This window comes from Protomyctophum bolini (genome assembly GCF_963924005.1).
Source record: "Protomyctophum bolini genome assembly, chromosome: 4".
Lineage (NCBI taxonomy): Eukaryota > Metazoa > Chordata > Actinopteri > Myctophiformes > Myctophidae > Protomyctophum > Protomyctophum bolini.
Window position 1 is genome coordinate 13,652,711 of NC_137865.1, and position 18,475 is coordinate 13,671,185.

General features: G+C 42.8%; 1 protein-coding gene across 1 annotated transcript in view; it reads left to right on the top strand.

The window, feature by feature from the left end:
• Positions 1 to 18,475, top strand: part of LOC308313606 (NT-3 growth factor receptor-like) — a gene marked incomplete at its 3' end in the record, with an annotated part of 222,417 nt that overhangs the window by 101,109 nt on the left and 102,833 nt on the right. The window contains exons 5-10 of the mRNA XM_080760819.1: positions 2,475 to 2,629; positions 3,913 to 4,055; positions 4,518 to 4,659; positions 15,403 to 15,515; positions 16,204 to 16,390; positions 17,114 to 17,131. Coding sequence (XP_080616945.1) covers positions 2,475 to 2,629; positions 3,913 to 4,055; positions 4,518 to 4,659; positions 15,403 to 15,515; positions 16,204 to 16,390; positions 17,114 to 17,131 — 758 coding nt within the window. The remainder of the gene's footprint in view (positions 1 to 2,474; positions 2,630 to 3,912; positions 4,056 to 4,517; positions 4,660 to 15,402; positions 15,516 to 16,203; positions 16,391 to 17,113; positions 17,132 to 18,475) is intronic.

Below are 18,475 nucleotides of genomic sequence, written 5' to 3' on the forward strand. Positions count from 1 at the left end.
CAATAGTAGTACTGCGCAAAAGGTGCTCTGCTTTTCTCCTTCCTGTGTACACAGTATACAATCTTCAATGTTAATTCAATTCTGATAATTAACCTGTTTGGGTCCATTTTTACAATGTCAGAATGCTGTCATGCTGTGTAACATTCTACATTGAAACCGCACTATGTAACTTACCTCTTATACACCATCCCATCCATCCATCCATCTTCAAACGCTTATCCGTAGTCGGGTCGCGGGGGCAACAGCTCCACCAAAGTGTTCCAGACTTTCCTCTCCAGAGCAACATTAGTGACTTCCTCTGGGGGATCCCGAGGCGTTCCAAGGCCAGTGAGTCAATGTGTTTCCTCCAACTGTGCCTTGGTCTGCCCCGGGGTCTCCTCCCAGTGGGACGTGCCTCGAGGACCTCCCTAGGGAGACGCATGGAATTGAACCTGGTTTCTTGTGCAAGTGCTAACACTTTTACCATTGAGCTAATAGAGCCTGCCTGCTTGCTCAGGGGATTCATTGAATCTTGACCATTGAGGTCAAAATTCCTGTGTCTTGTTGAGACACCTGTGACACAATCTAAATTTCTCAAAATACAACCAACCCACTTGTATAAGTTATATTGAAGTAACATACCATACAGGTTGGAAAAAATACGTTACATAGTGAGGCTTTAAACAAATTATATTTTTTATGTAATTTTTCACAATAACCATTCCACATAAATGCGCATTTGGCAAACTTCTCTCTTCTTTTAAGATTATTATTATTTTGTTTAACTTTGTATGCCTTTATTATAGATAGGACAGTTGGCTGACAGCCTTTATTATAGACAGTAGGCTGACAGAAAATGAGGAGAGAGAGAAGAGGACTCTCTCGAGTCGTGACTGTCTTCCCCCAAACTTAGTGCCAAAATGTACAGTAAATGTAATTCAGTCAGACAATTCACGAATAGATATAACCAATGTTTATTATAGAATGAGAATACAAGTGTGCATATAATATTTTATCTTGGCGTTCGGCTCTGCTACATTTTTCTCCCTGCTCGGCACAATCAAACACTATCATTAAACATTAAGAGCAGGGAGATAGATATACAATAAAACACCCCCATGGGGAACATATATAACTGGGGTGGTGCTGGGAGCAAACATCACATAACAACCAAGGACTGTCTAAAGAGGACGAGACGCGAAAACCGTACAGGCGACGCCATGTTGCTCCATGGTGCAGTGTTGCCAACTCGTGACAGAAATAAGCCAGCCCACCTCCAAAAACAAGCCAAAACAAACCCAATAATATGACCATATAATCCTAATAAAAAAGATTTGATGCATTTATCATTATAAATGCTATGTATGTCTATGATAATGAATGTTTTAGTAACTTATTATACTAACAATTAGCCTATAAAGAAATTATTTTCCACGACTTTAGCCAAAAGTCGCGGGAAATAAGCAGACTTGGCAACCCTGCTCCATGGAAGGAAAGAAACATGCGCAGTTGAGACCAAGGAAGCTGAACGCGGAAGTGTTGGCTGCATATAGCCCATTGCGCATGTTTCTTTCCTTCCATGGAGCAACATGGCGTCGCCCGTGCGGTCTTCGCGTCTCGTCCTCTTTAGACAGTCCTTGATAACAACCAGGAACCATGCAGTCTAGTGAGCTTAAAGTAGCCCGCCCAATTGGTCAGCTGACTGCCACATCAGCGAATGACATGTGGCTCTGGCACACACTTATACACCCACATACTGTACAGTAGTAATGCAGCATATTAACCCCTTGAGTATATGAATCATGAATGAGACCTTGAGCACGGCATGAAACCCCTCAAGTATATCTGACTGAACTAACTCCGCAAGCTACGTATCATTTATATATTTTTTTGAAAGTTGATATACCATGGTTTTTGACAGTTTGTGTAATATCCTTCATGGCACTATACAAGCATTTCTTTTCAGAGCAGTACTGTCAGTAGCAGTTTTGTTTTGAACTGCATTCTGGGAATCACAGTTCTATCATACCATTATATTGACAACTTCAATATACTGACAACTTCAATATAATGCCTTCTATTTAAATGAATCAAAAGTTTTAACTAGTACATCTGCAGTGAGAAATAGGACACCTGCTGTAGTTGCCGATGTAATAAAGTTATTTGAATCACACGGCACGTACACCAAATAGAGATGCCGCCACCTTTATTGCAGTTCAGACGTTGTTAAAAATTATGAATTGAATTACCAGGAGAGGGAGGCAACGGACATAAAACTTCAAGATTGTAGCTTTATTAAACAACCCTAGTAATTTTTCTTCAAACGTCTGCCTGCAGCAAGATGATAAGATTACAGTCACAGTGCTGTTACCCCCAGCATGTAGCCTTTTTTGTAATTATTTCTACTCATTGTGAAGTTGTTTGTTTAATATCTTCTTTCTTTCTTTCTTTCTTTCTTTCTTTCTTTCTTTCTTTCTTTCTTCCTTGCTACACAGTCACTTAGAGGATGTGCCGTTTCTGTGCGGCTGTGAGATCCGTTGGCTGCAGCTGTGGCAGCAGAGGGGTGAGGCAGGCCTGAGCAGCCAGCAGCTGTTCTGTCAGGATAGCTCTGAGAACATTCTGCTGCAGGACATGAACATCACCAGTTGTGGTAAGTTTAAGTTCATATACGGCTCTTCATTTTCAAATAGCCAATGTACATAGGATTAAAGTGGTTAAACCACTTTTGATGCAATATTAACTCACCTCAATGACCCCTGGGGGTCGCCGGACCCCACTTTGATAACTAATGTTCTAGACAAAATAATGCTAAGCCGCCCTGGGTACCAAATAAAAGAAGCCTCTTTTGTCAAGCTACTATAGCTATAATGTCCAGCAGTTATAGATTGAAAACTCTAAACAGTAGGGGAGAAATTATCTCGTAGTCTTCTGTCTCCCTGGACCCTTCCTTGCCTTCCAATAACAGTGAAGTTTGGTTTCTCTGTGCGGTATTGATTCAGTTTGGGAAAAGTTGTCTGGCACACAGCCATCTCAATTGGTCTGACTGTCTTAGTAAACAGGGACTAGTTGTCTCTGTCAGGTCAGGTGCCATGTACTGTATATTGAGGATAACAGAGAGAACACTTGACAAAAAGGTTGTTTTTGGAGAGAGTTGCCCCACACTATGAATACGGTTTTATTTAGCTGCTATAACTGTTGTATAATCACAATATTACACTTGAGGGTGTGCTTTACTATAATTATTGGCAGTGTGATGCCTCGTTCTTGTTCACATCACCGTGGTGCCAATAATAATGGGTAAATCACACCCTCTTGTGTAGTGTTGCTTAATTAGCCTATGCTAATTATTAATTAACCTCTCTGTCTCTATGTCTCTCTCTCTCTCTCTCTCTTTGTCAGACCTACCAGATATAAGTGTTAGCCACAGTAACCTCACGGTTGTCTCTCTGTGTGTGTGTCTCTCTCTCTCTCTCTCTCTCTCTCTCTCTCTCTCTCTCTCTCTCTCTCTCTCTCTGTCAGACATACCAGATATAAGTGTTGGCCACAGTAACCTCTCTGTGTCTCTCTCTCTCTCTCTGTCAGACGTACCAGATATAGAGAGACAGAGAGAGGTTACTGTGGCTGACCACAGTAACCTCTCTCTGTCTCTCTCTGTCAGACGTACCAGATATAAGTGTCAGCCACAGTAACCTCCCTCTGTCTCTCTCTGTCAGACGTACCAGATATAAGTGTCAGCCACAGTAACCTCCCTCTGTCTCTCTCCGTCAGACGTACCAGATAGAAGTGTCAGCCACAGTAACCTCCCTCTGTCTCTCTCCGTCAGACCTACCAGATATAAGTGTCAGCCACAGTAACCTCCCTCTGTCTCTCTCTGTCAGACCTACCAGATATAAGTGTCAGCCACAGTAACCTCTCTCTGTCTCTCTCTGTCAGACGTACCAGATATAAGTGTCAGCCACAGTAACCTCACGGTTGTGGAGGGAGACCGTGTGACGGTGAGCTGCAACGGCTCCGGTGCTCCTCTGCCGGAGGTAGACTGGACTGTCAGTGGCATGCACTCTATCAACACACACCAGGTAGGGAGAGCACACATTTTATATATGATACAACAAATATATGACACAAATACAGAACCATGGCATATGTCTTCATGATACAATGCAGGCATGTCACTCAGTACTCTATGGTTATAAGTAACAGCGTCTCCGCCATATATGGCGGAGATGCCAATTATAGCAGAGACGGCACAATACTTTTTCAGCCTTCTTTTGGGCATTCCAAGTTGTAGAAGCCCTCTAACAACCATCTGTGGGTATGTCCTAGGCTGCCAAATATTTAAAAAAAAACCTAGCTCTGAGTGGTTGATATTTTAATGACCGTGGTCATAAAGGCTTTCTCTAGTCTTGGCGAAAGGTCAAAGGTGACTGTATGCCATCTCTAATACAGACACTTCTCAACCACAACAAAATCTACACAATGACAATGTTCAACATTTATTAACGAGCGGTTTCTATGACTGTTTTTCTCTCTCTCTCTAGTCCAACCTCTATGACAACTCCATTCATTCCATCAACATGACTCTGGTCAACGTCAGTCGCGACGACAACAACTTCATGCTGACCTGCATCGCTGAGAACATGGTGGGAATGACCAACGCCTCCATACAACTGACCGTGCACTGTGAGTACACACACATGCACACACGCACACACACACACGCACGCACGCAAGCATACACACACACACACACACACACACACACACACACACACACACACACACACACACACACACACACACACACACACACACTCGGCACATATAGCGTCTACATCAACAGCACTCTGCACTCCTGTATACCTTTTGCAATCTTTAACGGAAGCATGGCGGAGTTCATTCTCACCTAACCAAAGCCAGCGTTGCAGACCTGTCCATGCATTCCCATGTTCGCCATCGAGATGGGAAAAGGAGCAGTAATCTATAGACCTCGCTACCCTCGACGATAAAGAGCATCAGCAGCCATCCCCTATATTTAAGAAAAGAGTCAAAGCATGGCTTTTAGAAAGTGTTGCAGAATAGTGTGGTCTTATATTTATAATGAGGTCCTTTATATTTCATCCTGTAGGTAGAGTAGCTCTACAGTGTTTTATGAAAAGAGTCAAAGCATGGCTTTTAGAAAGTGTTGCAGAATAGTGTGGTCTTATATTTATAATGAGGCTTTATATTTCATCCTGTAGGTAGAGTAGCTCTACAGTGTTTTATGTATTGTATTGTTGTACTGCCTGTAATTGTTGCAATGTATTGTGTATATGCGTGTCTCTCAGACCAAGGACCACAATAGAAATCAGTCTCGCGACTTTGTTGTGTCTCCATGTGTCCTTGGCGGTTCTCCGAAAAACCTATACTATAACTTTCTTTCTTTTATGGCGTCTAATAAAATACAAATAAAATCAACCAAACCCATTTGCACATGAGGCCCCCGGCCTGATCAGTGCGGTGCAACGCAGGTGCGTGGGCCGTATCATATTTATGTATACTGTATGCACACTATAGTACACTGGACATGCTGTTGCATCAACACATGCACATACTGTACTCCTCTTTCTCTCTTTAGGTTTTACATAATCCCCACAATTTCCTGGTCAGTCAAACCTGGAACAGGCCAATTTATCATCATTATGATTCATAGTGTGACCTACAGAGATGTGTGTGTGGGAGGGGTGTGATTATGTGTGCATTTAAGCAACCGACAGAAAGCGGTGTGTGTGTGTGTGTGTGTGTGTGTGTGTGTGTGTGTGTGTGTGTGTGTGTGTGTGTGTGTGTGTGTGTGTGTGTGTGTGTGTGTGTGTGTGTGTGCGTGTGCGTGTGTGTGTGTGTGTGCGCGTGTGCGCTCACTGATAAGTGAGCACTATACATTTTAAGTGGCTATTAATAAGGAAAATAATAAACATAATATGGCTACTTCATCATACTGATTATAGGACCGATTACGTCTTCCGTTCAGTGGAAAAACAATCCAAGGCAGTGTTACTTTACTGTATTTTGCTAAATGTTATAATATATTATATATATATATATATATATATATATATATATATATATATATATATATATATATATATATATATTAGGGGGGGCTAGTGAATCATGGTGTGTGATGTGAAATGTGAGCTTTAGTCATATTCCATCATATTCAAGTGCTTTTGGAGAGAAATTAGTCACTTTCAGTAGTAGAGCACTGTAGAGGGGAGCTGTGCCCAGGTGATGATGGTCGTTGATGCTCATCAAGGAAGGCAATTATGTTTCAAAGGTAATGCTACTTCTTTTGTAATGTAGTTAAATAAAAAATGTGAAAAAAGATCGGGGGGGGGAGATAAATTATATAATATAAAATAAAACGGTCATTTTTCTAGAAAATATTTTTTGTTTAAAATATCGTGAAAAATCGTATCGTGATACGAATCGTATCGTGAGTTGAATGAATCGTTACATACAGTACGTAAAGTACAAATATCTCAAAATTGTATTAAGTACACTAATTGAGTACATGTACTTACACCATTGACTGTATTATGTACTCCTCAGCTCACACTTCACATGCTATTTGAGCTCTCCATTAAATGTTAAATAAAACAGGAAATTTGGAAATATGCATAATTCATAAATATTATACGTACACATTTCCATATTCATATAGGTTAGATATCCAGGCCATACTGTGTATATATATAGCCTGGATATAGGACTACGCTTCATTTGGGGGCAAGCGAGTGATCGCTTACAGCAGGACTGAAACCCAGAGCGATGGTACAGTATGTTACTGTGAACCACAGTATGTTACTGTGAACCACAGTATGTTACTGTGAACCACTTCAACCACTACTGTGTGGACCATGCCTCTCTCAGAGGGTTGATGTCATTACACAGGGGCTGAAAAACTACTAATACTAATAATGATGATGATGAAAAAATATATATATGAAGAAGGGAGCGGTGACCTCACCCGTTGGTCTTTCTAAATAAATTCACCATCTTGGAATTTTCGGTCCCGAAAAACAACCGGAACCGAAATGCTATTGGCTGAAATGGCTTCTCTCAGTAGAACTAGTAAATGCTATTGGCTGAAATGGCTTCTCTCAGTAGAACTAGTAAATGCTATTGGCTGAAATGGCTTCTCTCAGTAGAACTAGTAAATGCTATTGGCTGAAATGGCTTCTCTCAGTAGAACTAGTAAATGCTATTGGCTGAAATGGCTTCTCTCAGTAGAACTAGTAAATGCTATTGGCTGAAATGGCTTCTCTCAGTAGAAGTAAATGCTATTGGCTGAAAGGGCTTCTCTCAGTAGAACTAGTAAATGCTATTGGCTGAAAGGGCTTCTCTCAGTAGAACTAGTAAATGCTATTGGCTGAAATGGCTGAAATGCTATTGGCTGAAATGGCTTCTCTCAGTAGAACTAGTAAATGCTATTGGCTGAAATGGCTTCTCTCAGTAGAAGTAAATGCTATTGGCTGAAATGGCTTCTCTCAGTAGAACTAGTAAATGCTATTGGCTGAAATGGCTTCTCTCAGTAGAACTAGTAAATGCTATTGGCTGAAATGGCTTCTCTCAGTAGAACTATAAGAGCAATAGAAGCATGTACAGAACCCTAGCCTACAATAAAAAAATCAAGGGGACCATAATTTCCCCCAAAAAATACATCTTGATAATTTAAAGAAGACAAATGAAGCGATTGAAAACATCAAGTATTAATGAAACTGTTTACTGCGGTAATAAAACCAAGTGTAATGGAATTTTAATTATTCTAGAACCAGCAGGCGTGGACACCTTCTATAGGCCAATAATGAGAACCGCTGTGTTTTAATGACTATTGCTTATTGGCTTCATTTCCACTGGTGTAAAGTCACTAAGTACATGTACTCAAGTACTGTACATAGTACAGTTTTTTACATACACACACACACACACACACACACACACACACACACACACACACACACACGCACACACACACACACACACACACACAACACACACACACACACACACACAGGGACGAACAAACATAGCTGATAGTTGGAGCATCTGCACTCGAAAATAAATAATTTCAGATGACTAAAATATGACTAAAACTAAATGGAATTTTATTCAGAAGACTATTGACTAAAACTAAACCAACCACCTGCTGTCAGAATCCACACAGACGAGGAGACGGTCACACAGGTGCACGAGGCAGGCTGTCCAGACGATGATGTGCGGTCGTTTGCCAGTGAGCCCGTTCTCCTTATTGTCTCTCAGTGCATCATGTTGCTTATTGGCTACGTGACACATTTTACAACAGCGGTTGTTATAGCCCTGCTGTATCTAGGGGCGTTTAAAAAATAAAGTGTCCCTCCGCGAAAACATATATTCTCTCCCGCTGATCAGTGGCTGGCGCCAGCACTGAGTGCAGGCAGGGCGTGAACACGTCCTCGCTGCATGGTGCAGAAACCTTGTATCTCCATATTTCAGTGTCGAAGTTACCAACCTTCTTGCGTGGCTGAATCATTTTCAAGGAAGAAAATCACATTGGCCTCGACTTCGTAAACCCCAGCATCCCTATTCTGGGGACATTATAGCCAAAAATAGCAGATCTACAAGCTTGCAGAGCTATTTTTGGCAAAGACATTTATTGGCGTCGATCAGAGAAAAGCGGTCCAACTTCGGTTGCAACGCCGGGTCCATTTCACTATGACTGGGGGGTTTAAGTGATTAAACTAAAACGTGTGTCCACATTGGCCTGATCGCAAATCATACCAAATGCATGAGTAATGTTTAATTTCTCCAGAGGACAGATGTCAGACTCCACTCGTATCTTGATCGATAATGACAGTGAATAAGCCCAGTTGATGGGAGCCGTCCAAACGGGTTCCCGACCCAAACAATGAAAGAAACACTTGCCAACAGGGCACCGTATATCTTCCTGTCCCAGCTGGGCTCCCATCTAGATACGCTATTATTCAGATAGCGTCTTCGAAAAGGCATACACTAATAATCAAACAACTTTAACCCATTAAGACCTGAAGCAGGTTCTACAAATGTTTTCTCAGAATCACACCTGTGTGAACTGAGCGGTGCAACTATACAGTACATACTGTACTCTACTGTGCTCTGTACTGTACTGTATTGTAGTGTACTGTGCGGTGGTCCCCGGAACATCCAGACCCCCAGGAACACGCCATGAGGATCACGCCAACTTATCTAGGGAGCAACATCAGCATGCAGGGATGGAGGAACAGACAGGGATATAGAGCTTAGAATCAGCAAAGCACAGCTGGCATTTAGGATCTTGCGATCGATCTTGCTATCCAAACAGCTCTCTAACAACACCAAGCTATGGATCTTCAACACCAGCATGAAGACTGCCCTGCTCTATGACTCTGAAACATGGAAGACTACGAGGGCCTAATAAACAAGCTCCAGGTGTTTGTTAACAAATGTAACCTGCGCTACATCCTCAAACTATGGTGGCCCATGAGGCGTTATGGAGGATCACAAAACAGGACAGTATAGCTAGTACCATCAAAAGGAGAAACAGATAACACCACAAGACAGGCCCTGGGCTACAACCCACAGGGGAAGAGGAAACAGGGTAGGCCAAGAAACACCTGGAGGCGTTCCACTCTCCAGGACCTAAAGGACATTGGAATGAGCTGGCAGGAAGAAAAAGCGTAGGCCTAGAAGAGAGTGAGATGGAGAGCTCTGGTGGACGCCCTATGCCCCTCGACGGGGTAAAGAGGATTAAGTCAAGTAAGTCACTACGCCCAGGGCCCCAGCAACGGCCCAGGGCTCGTACTGTAGGGCAGTGATACTCAAACTCCGGCCCGCGGCGCAATTTTGATTGCCAATCAAATTTCCTCAATTTCATGTATCAAGCTTTAAACTGAGCAGATTGGACCTTGCCTTCCAGAGATAATGACCAAAACGGTGGCGATCCATTTGGAGCCACCGTCAAGAGCACCGTCACTCAAACTTCACACGCACGGCCATTTACACACACCTCCGTTGACACAACCACTGAGAAACGATCGCACACCCACGGCAAGCGACGCACAGAGCACCGTCACGTGTTATGACTTGAGTGTGTGGAGAGGAGGAGCAGGATGTGTCGGGGAGTCATGCTGCGGCGTTGCATGTTGTGTTTAGTTAGCTTCAGTATTAGCTCTAGTGTTGCGTGTTCGCCAGGAGGATCGGCTGCTTTCATTCCAATGTCCTCCTGAACAACTTGTTCTCCGGAACAACTTATTCTCCTGTGGCTTTGTGCACAAACCAGTGCTGACTGTGTGTGTTGCTACTGAGAAAAAACTTATGTTGCTATTTCAGTGGTGCTCAAACTTTTCATGTCAAGGACCACCACAACGTATTTGGCCACAGACCCCCAAACTGTTCTGTTCCAGGGACCCCCAGAATCAAGGATTTTAGTTAAATATTATAATATATGCAAACAGCTTGTATATCTGCCATTTGTGAATAGCCACAGTATAGATGCTTTCCTGGCTTTAATAGGTTAAAATCCCAGGTGCACTCTGTTCTTTCCTGGAATGTAATTTAGCTGCCAAAGTGCAATATCGCCAAATTATGACATGCTTGCTTATGAGCTGGAATAGCATTTGTAATGTCGCAATAATACATTCTCATCAGGTGTTCACTGGCAGCTATCGAAGCCTTGCTGATATTAATGGAATTTCTAGATCTATGGTCTCGGGCTGCATCATATTTATCATATCAGAGCCATGCGTCTCTGTATGCGCTTGGTCATATATTGATCTGTTAGAGCTGTAGTGCCTATTTCTGTGGCTTAAGGTTATGGTGTGCAATATTTTGAGGCACTGGAGGTGAGTAATATCGCCTGCAATAAAGGCAGAAAACGCAAATGGGACAAAATCAATATGGATTAGATGGTGGGCTATAAACTATAAATATTGCATGGAAAAGCTTGTCATAATTGTTTGCAGAATTGCCCATTAAAATCATTGCAAATGTAATGATGGTAATGGCCCTAGAAACCCCTTTCCATCTTGGCCATAGTATAGTGGTTCACCATAAAGGGATAGTGTATTGCTGTTGTTTTGTGTGCAGAGACGGCCAAATAAAAATGATAAAAAAACGAATTAATACAATCTGTGCTACAGAAAAAACTGCCCAGAATGCTTTCTTTGATACTGTGTTGTTGTATTGTCGTGGCTCAGCATTCTTCAAGAGAGAAAGTTGGTTACTCTGTCCTCTGTGCCATTGCAGTTGTTGTTGGGACAACAACTACAATGGCCACACAGCCTGAACAGCCGTTCAGGCTGTGTGGCCTAGCCTGAACCTTTTGAAAGGCTCTGTGCACTTTTGAGTCGGGCGGCAGACTTTGAGGGTAAACACCATGGCACACAAAGCTTCAAATTTGTCACATATTTGGGGGCCTTCGGTCCGGGCTCAGTCTGTCTGTCACTAATCAGTGAGTGGGACAGTCACTTTTTTTTTTACACATAACATATCCATAAAACTCAGATAATACTTACACCTTACCTATACCAGTAAGACGCCTAAGGGCGAGAAGCGACCTCGCCCTAATGGGCGAGTTCGCGTGCATGCATCCGCCTTGTTGACGACAGACTGCTGGCCGAGAGCTGGCGCTTTGGCATGGGGGGTCAGATCAACATGGAATGAATTATGTACTGGCCATATAAGGAGCATGTCTTGAGTGTACAGGGTTTGATGAGGTCAGATCAACATATGGAATGTCAGAACAGGTCAGCTCCATATATGGAGATCTAAGGGGTGGTAGCGGGGTCATTCTCTTGAGTGTACAGGGTTTGATGAGGGCCGGGCCTTAATTTTCGGGCCTGTTGAGAACTCGTCTAGAACCGTCTACAATTTGATTTGACAGGTATCAGACAAAAGGGAGACTTTTTGACGAGAAAGGATCGAAGAGGAAGGATGGATGGGGAATCATCAACATATGGAATGTCAGAACAGGTTCTGACATATATCCAATCCATATATGGAGATCTAGGTGTTTGAGGTTTGAGGTCAGATGGAGAGTTGCTGGCCAATATTGATGACATCAGGGATCTCCATGGGCTTAATTGCGACAGGTCACATTTACTATGATATCTTCATCCCTGATGATGTCACGTGATGTCACGAGAACTGGCCACCATGGGGGCTTTCCCATGTATGGGGATTTCGAGTGACTGACATAGTAAATCCGACCTGTAGTCGCAATAAAGCAAATCAAATCTTCCACTCCTGCATTAGGTGGACTGTATACCAATTAGCCTATGTCCTCTCATCTCCTCTCCTCCACCACACCATGCTGGGCAAGACCTACGCTGTAGAGTGCATTGCTGGAATTTGGGGGAAGTAGCGGGATTATGGCGGAAGTATACCGCTCAAGGAAATGACGTTGGCGTTTTACAAATCTGTTTACATTCTCTGTGTATGAAACAAGTGTTGTGATTGGTCGAAAAATATCGTATCCAGGGGAAATGCATCTGACGGACGTTCCAGCCCGACACTTCCGGCTATGCACTCTCTGCCTTAGGTTGTGACCAGGCTTTTCTCTTGGCAGATGGGTAAGGCTGGGACCGGGGCTACCACCACACCCCTCCCCTGAATGCATTTCCATCGCATTCCCAATTCAGCCATGTTGGGCGTAGGAATGTTTTGAACTGCGCTGTGCATCTTCAACAAAACATTAAAGAGTCTGCCTGTCTCTCTCTCTGTCCCTGTTATTAGAAGTGTAGTTATATGTGCGATAGCCCGTGGCGAGTAACTCCGCGGGAGTCCAGATAATTGGGGTGCATGCGAGTGACTGTAGTAACTCCACACTGGTCCGCCTCCACCTCCAGGCTCCCAGCCAGCGCTGCTGCTTATCACATCCACAGGGGGACAAACGTGGGTGTCTCTGTGTGACTGTGGAAGTTGGCTCACTTCAACAGCCCAAGAATTATGCACGCTGGCATGTTTGTTTTTCTTCTTCTTCTACTTCTTCTTTTCCTTTCTTTTGTTTTTCTTTTGACAAGGTAATTATACATTTGTTTTGTTAATTTGGGGAAGATCCTCGCTGTATGTGGTCCAAAACAAATGGTGGCACATTACCGAGATGATGGTTCAAACCTGATACAACTAACACCAGCTCTAAACTATGACAAATTATATGGTTTTTATTTTATTTCTTTATGACCTAATCAGTGTGGGTGTGATTCCCAGCTGAGATGTAGGGAGGGAGAGACACAGACAGGCAGACAGACAGATGGGTTCGACTCCCGGTCCCGACGGCCTTTACTGCATGTCTTCCCCCGCATCTCTCTACCCATTTCCTGTCAGCCTACTGTCTGTCCCTCCATAAAATATATAAAATAAAGGCAAGCCACAAAAGAACAAAAGTGTGAGAGCAGAAACGAAAATATAAAAAAGGTATAATGGATCAGTTTGCAGGATATTTCACAAGGTGCATTGTGTACAGCGGTCCCCTGCAGTCTCTGTCTGTCTGTCTGTCTGTCTGTCTGTCTGTCTGTCTGTCTGTCTGTCTGTCTGTCTGTCTGTCTGTCTGTCTGTCTGCCTGCCTGCCTGCCTGCTAGTCTTGCCAAGAACGACTACAGTAGATCATGTTTCTCGTGCAGCAGGCCGAGGAACTCGGTGACTGACGACTATGTTAGCTTTGTAAACTCATAATCTCAGACCCTCCATCCCTGCAGGCAGTATGGGATACAATGTCCACTATACTCCATCCAGTGCAACTAACCGATTGGTCACAGGCTGTTAGACTGGCATATGAGATCTACGCTGTGCTAGCCAAGCTGCTATCCCTCTGCTACAAGTTGGCTCCATACGCAAATGTCAACACAGATATGGTATAATGCATGTGAAAAGGATTGGAGAAGTTTATAAAGTTCACTGTCTCCCTCTCCCATACAGCACCTAGAGTAGACTAGACGTTAGAGAGAGAGAGAGAAAAGTCTGATTAATACCAACAACGTATAAAAATAACCACCTGCTCATCTATGACGCATGCACTCATCACATTATAAGGCAACAGTATTCGAAAATACACAGTGGATAGCATAAATAATTAAATATACAGTGACCACCCTAACCATACCATGTACAGAATGCATTTAAAACACTCCACACACATGGTTCAGCCTTAATGACTCCCCCAACATGCACCCCACGCACGCACACACGCACGCACGCACACACGCTCGCACGCACGCACAGATTTCGTCAAAGGGCCTGGGAAACAGAATTATTTTAAAGGAGGACACCAGTTCTCATGTCATTAGTTTAATTTGTTCCAAAGAGTACATAGGTCCATATAGTGGACTCCTCACATAGATCTAGACGTTTGATGCAACCTGGCCAATAAAGGATGTAATGGTCAGTGGTCGAGTTTCACAGCAGCAACAGAGGTTGTAACCTGACGACGGCATGTTGCTGTAAACAGTAGTTAATATGTTTACATATCGTCTGAGGTTTGTCAGACAACAGAAAGAAACACTAGAACAGGAACACACACACACACACACACACACACACACACACACACAATCCATCGATCGGTGCAGATTGTGATGAGAGCAGCACATTCAGGTGCAAATCAAGGACTTTGTATTCCTTATCTTGCTTCCCCCTTCCCTCTCTCTCTCTCTCTCTCTCTCTCTGTCTCTCTCTCTCTCTCTCTCTCTCTGTCTCTCTCTCTCTCTCTCTCTCTCTCTCTCTCTCTCTCTCTCTCTCACCTTTCATCCCCATTCATGTATCATCACTGTTGCTCTTTTCTGGAGTACATAGAGATGAGTTATGACAACAATGCACCTGAGGTGTAATGACAATGCATTGTGTTGTGATCACCTCTGACAGTAGCGCAACAACAACATTCTCCTCGATGGGCTCTCTCTGCCTCTTTCTCTCCCTGTGCTACCCTGGGAATGGAATTCAATTCAATGTCCGCCTTTTATTGAAAGTTTCAAGTGAAGATAGACGGGAAAGAGGGAGGGAGAGACGGGGAGAGACACGCAGCGAAGGTCCTCATGAACGGGTCTCCAACACGCAGCGCGTGTGCACCTGGACCGCTAGGCCAGCGGGCGCCACAGGAATTCAATTAAAATTTTGACAGCTATATTTTTTATGTAGTTTTAGTCAAAGTCGTTTGAATAAAACTTAATTTAGTCACATTTTTTGTCATCTGAAATGTTTCACTTTTAGTCTAGTTTTAGCAGGCCTTGATGGCGTCGTGATGCCTGATTTATACGGTACTTGTGCTGAAAATAGCAGATCTACAAGCTCACACTATGTCGCAGCACGAAATGAACCCTGTTCAACACTAACCTCTCTCTGTCCTTTTCTCTCTCTCCTCCCTCCCTCCATCTCCATCTCTTCATCTCTCCTCCTCTGCAGTCCCTCCGACCATCATGAAGCTAGAGGAGCCTGAGCGACGCCATGACACGTGCATAGAGTTCACCGTGCGCGGGTCGCCCCACCCCAACCTACGATGGTTCCACAAAAGCAGGGTATAGATAAAGACATCATCGGTGGAATTGAACCTCATATATGGCTAAAACTGTATATGTATAAGTAGTACATATATATAAGTAGTACAAGCTCAAAACACGTCGCTACTCTTGGTAAAGTCAAGTGTCCATATATTCAGTTTACTTGTGTGTGCACTGGCTGGTGGCAGCCAGGGAGTGTAACAGCCGTGAAAATCGCTATTTTACGTCACTACTGGTGACGTTTTGATCATTGGTTGAAAGGATTGCCATTTTTGTCCCCCCCATTTCTCCAAAGGACAGTCGGCAATAATGCTGGTCTGGACGGGTGGAAGAGCTCTGGTCACAGAATTCAATAGGTCACCACAGCTTCACCTCCTATACTGTAGGCTAACTATGGTGTTTCCCCAGAAGTGCAGAAGTATTTCTTCTTCACATTTCCCTGTGGCAACTTCATAAAAAACGAATTAATACAATCTGTGCATACAGAAAACTGCCCAGAATGCTTTCTTTGATACTGTGTTGTTATATTGTCGTGGCTCAGCATTCTTCAAGAGAGAAAGTTGATTACTCTGTCCTCTGTGCCATTGCAGTTGTTGTTGGGACAACAACTACAATGGATTAGTAACTTTGTGTACACCATGTCATGTTCAAGATATAATATATTACTTTTTGTATTTTCTGTTACTCTTTTACACTCCCTGTATAGGAGATTCCCGCTAGTGAATATGTGCGCACAGAGATGGAGATCTACCAGGACTACTTGGAGGGCTGCCTCACCTTTAAAAACCCAACACATCACGACAACGGCAACTACACACTGGAGGCTAGTAACTTCCTGGGCGTGGCCTCCAGGATGGTGTATGGCCACTTCCTCGATAAGCCGTTTGATGCAGGTGTGTGGAAAAACCTGCAAGGGCTAGAATGACTGAATTGTAGTTTATTCTGGGTTTATTGTTCACTAAACTAAAGCATACTAACTAACAACCTAACATACTATAATGTTACGTTGTTACGTAAATACGTAAGATCTGGAAAGGAGTGCTCGTTTTTCGGTACGAGTCGGGTGTGTCTTATGGTGTGAAACACTATTTTTTGTTTAGATTATTTAGTTTTTCTCTTGTTCTTCTCGTTCTACTTAAAACGACAAAACGGGAAGTTAGTGCCCTCAGACCAGGGGGAAAAAGCTACTAAGCTAAATGGACTCCTCAGTGTCATCAAACACCTGCTCACTCTGCCGAAAACCGAACGCACCTAACCCAATCCTACTGCTTTCCTAACTGTAACATTTAAAGGCCTATACAGTACTAGTACAGTACTTACACAGTACTGTATCTCCAGCTGTGAGGCAAAGTCATGGTGTGATGAGCTTTCTATTCATATAAGTGAGAACGTGATGTGGTTTATATTTATAGACAAGAGGTGGAGATTGTGTTAACTAGGTGTTATAATATTCTCTGACAGGCTCTTTTCACACAGTTATAAATGCTTTGATCAGCTGAACACAACGCTGACGTACCCTGCCTTTTTTGTCTCCCATCTCCCCATTTATTTCTTCTCCATATATCTCTACCCCTGTCTCCATCTCTCCTCTTTTCCCCTCTCTCTCGTTTGTCCAGATATCGATTATGATTATGGTAAGTAATTTTTCTTTTGTGTGAATCTCATCATAGCATTAGGGTTTCCTTTATCAGGGTTGTCAACATCGGTTAGCGTCACTGCGCTATATCCCCTAGGCTCACATACGAAAAAAGCCTTGTGACTTTCACGCTAGCTTAGCTTTTTATTTGATTAGCGCCTGTGCATGTAGTCATACGGTGCCTTGCCATGTATTCATCACAGAAACACGACTCCCCGTTAATGTTTGTGGCCTAAAATTGCATGCAGGGATTTTTTTTTTTAAGGCATAATCTAAAATTGGAGTAGTTCCTCTGAGAAGTTAAATTTTGTCTCTCCCGAGGCTGTGTGGAAACCATTTTCACTGAAGCATATCATTGCTGTCAGGGGCAATCCTTGTAAATCCAAAACTGGTCCTTCTTAGATTATTACATAAAAAAACGATTCTAAATTGTGAAAATAGCTGATCTGTAAGCACACCACATAGAAATAAATAATCACTCCCGTGTGAAGTGAGGGGCGCTCTTATCATCTTACAATATCTATTACAATATAATGTTTGTTTAAGCAACGGGTGTTTGTCCTCGAAACAAACATTACATTTCTCTTTATTGTCTATGGTGTTTTCTTATTTATTTGAAATGCTACCTGAAAATGCATTTTCTGTTTATTAAAAGAGAGAGACGGGGCGACCCCTGTTCTTGAAGAAACACTTTATAGCAAAAAAATATCACTTACTCCCTACTTTTAATTTACAACAACAACAACAACAATAAGTTGAAATATGGAGATACAAGGTTTCTGGTCAACATAGCGACAGCATTGTTGTGCCTGTCATGCAGGCCTTGTCTATGACTTCATACTGTGTGGTGATTGGTTGCATGTGTTCTCTTGTCACTGGAACTGTCACCAAAGCACGCAAACCATCTGGCACCTGAAAGCATCATCAACCTCATTAATAAAGCTCGACAGGAAATCCTGCATCCCCGAAGCAGTCCTGTGACGCAAATGACCTTCCATCTATATACACTCACTGTTTCACTGCTAAGTTTGACATGTTGATTCACTTTTAGTCGTAGACTAGACTTTATTTACATTTTGACATATTTTAGTAATCTGAAATGTTTTAGTCTAGTTTTAGTTGACTAAATATGTTGTTGATTTTAATCAACTTGAAATGTACCCATTCTACATACTGGGGAAAAATGCAATCAAATCAAATCAAATCAAATCAATCAATCAATCAATCAATCAATCACTAAACCTACTATAGATTTAGTCGAATTAGGCTGGCCACGGTGGCGTCTTAATGCCTGATTTGATTTATACTTAGCTGTGGCGGAAATAGCCAATCTAAATGCTCA